Source organism: Sphaeroforma arctica (genome assembly GCF_001186125.1).
Source record: "Sphaeroforma arctica JP610 unplaced genomic scaffold supercont1.5222, whole genome shotgun sequence".
NCBI lineage: Eukaryota > Ichthyosporea > Ichthyophonida > Sphaeroforma > Sphaeroforma arctica.
This window is the reverse complement of record NW_014035336.1, coordinates 1-2,060: the sequence shown is the minus strand read 5'-3', so window position 1 is coordinate 2,060 and position 2,060 is coordinate 1. Positions and strand designations below refer to the sequence as shown.

General features: G+C 41.9%; 1 protein-coding gene across 1 annotated transcript; it reads left to right on the top strand.

The window, feature by feature from the left end:
- Positions 1-128: 128 nt before the first annotated feature.
- Positions 129-1,568, top strand: SARC_14870 (hypothetical protein; the record flags this gene model as incomplete). Its single annotated transcript, XM_014290999.1, has 2 exons — positions 129-217; positions 1,432-1,568. Coding segments are annotated over 2 exons (226 nt in total), but the record flags the coding sequence as incomplete, so codon positions are not given.
- Between the last annotated feature and the right edge of the window lie 492 nt (positions 1,569-2,060).

Here is a 2,060-nt window from a genome sequence, read left to right as displayed (position 1 = left end):
TCATGCTCATCTGCGGTCTCATGCTCATCTGCGGTCTCATGCTCATCTGTGCTCTCATGCTCATCTGCGGTCTCATGCTCATCTGCGGTCTCATGCTCATCTGTGCTCTCATGCTCATCTGCGGTTGATGTTTGTTCACTCGCAGCCACACAGGTCTGTTCGCTGTGGGAGATGGAGTACTACGCACCAGGCAACACCAGCGATCGATCCTGCCAGAGTATGTGATATATGCATAAGTATATACATTATGTACTATGTACACATGTATGTGATATTGTATATACATATGCATTCGTATATTATATATGCATATGCACGTGTATATAATAAATACACATGTATGTGTACAGTTACGTATATACCTTTTTTCATTATACATATGTATGTATATAGTTCTGTATATATGTCTATGTTTTAGGGTTGCGCCGTCCTGTCAGCTGCATCATATGCACATGCTGTGCTGAATGATCTGTAGATTGATTGTGTGCACTGTTGCACCTGGTTTAGTTTAGAGGTTTAACACAGTCCTCCCATAAAAAAAAGGGAATTAGGAGGATACGATTTGAAGATTTTTCTAACATAATATAAATCCTAAAACCTGAAAAGCCCAAACCTCATTTTTACGAGTGTGTGCTCGATGTTGTCTGTGGTTTGCTATGGCGGCATGGCGCCGTAGTGTGTTCGAATGAATGTTATTAGTTCGAACCCTAAACGAATGTGTGATTTTAATTGAACTTCAAGGTGCCCATGAACGTGTATGGTAATCATGTGATTACTTATGTACGTGTATGGTAATCAGGTTTTTAATATATGTACGTGTATGGTAATCAGGTGATTGCTTCATGTACGTGTATGGTAATCATGTGGTTGCTTCATGTACGTGTATGGTAATTAAGTGATTGCTTCATGTACGTGTATGGTAATCAAGTGATTGCTTCATGTACGTGTATGGTAATCAAGTGATTGCTTCATGTTCGTGTATGGTAATCAGGTGATTACTTGTTGGCATCCATTCCTTTATAACGAGCGTATACTTTGCACTAACGTCCCTCTCCTCATATATACAACACACATGTGCATGCACACAATTCCAGCCACACACTTGCTATCCCGTATGTGTAGCCAGATGCTTCAGTTCGTGAGCACATGTATATTGCCCACACGGACACATGCACTTGCCTTGTTAGTTCCTCCTGGATAATTGTCCACATCCACTCACCCTATTAAAGTTTTAGTAAATCTCTCCTAGACAATTGACCAGATTTATTGACCTTTTAGTGTCTCTAATAATTGAACCAAGATATTCTTAAAATTTCATTCAATAAATCTGTCAAATGCTTTGTTATTTTTTTCTGGATGCTTGTTCCTTTTGACATACACCCTTTCACGTGCACTTACCCCCTCATATCGCTCCTGAATAATTGTCCATAGTCGTTTCGCCCGTGTGGATCAAGTTCTCGAAGAGGAATCAGTACAACGAAAGCACATACTGGATGCTAGAGCAGCAGGTGACACAGGTCATTGGCTACTATTTGCAGTCTACGCTGCTGAGCTCATCGCTGGCTTCGGTGTGTGGTACCTTATGGTTGTGTTCTTCTTGTAATGGTGTATGTATGTAGTAGGCAATGGTGTATGTATGTAATATGCAATGGCGTATGTATGTAATAGGCATTGTTTACATCACTTGGAATACAGATGTAGTAAACCCTCGCGTTTGTTTCGACCACTGCGTAGCTGACATAGAGTTGCCATGACAACCACACTATACCAATGCGAATTCACTTATACAAGTTACTACACACATTGTCACTCATAAGCACATGCCAAGAGCCTAGGACGACTCAACTAACCTGACCTATTGTTATGCATGCAGGTGCTCAACCAATCAGATGCCTTCACGTACACCATGTCAATGCCATTTGAAGCAGCCGACAATCTGGTGCAGATGGTCGCAGAGGGCTACCAGCGCATGGCCACCATGAACGTTTCTGCGGTACGCAGCCAACACACACACACCCGCGCATACACACACACACACACACACACACACACACACACAC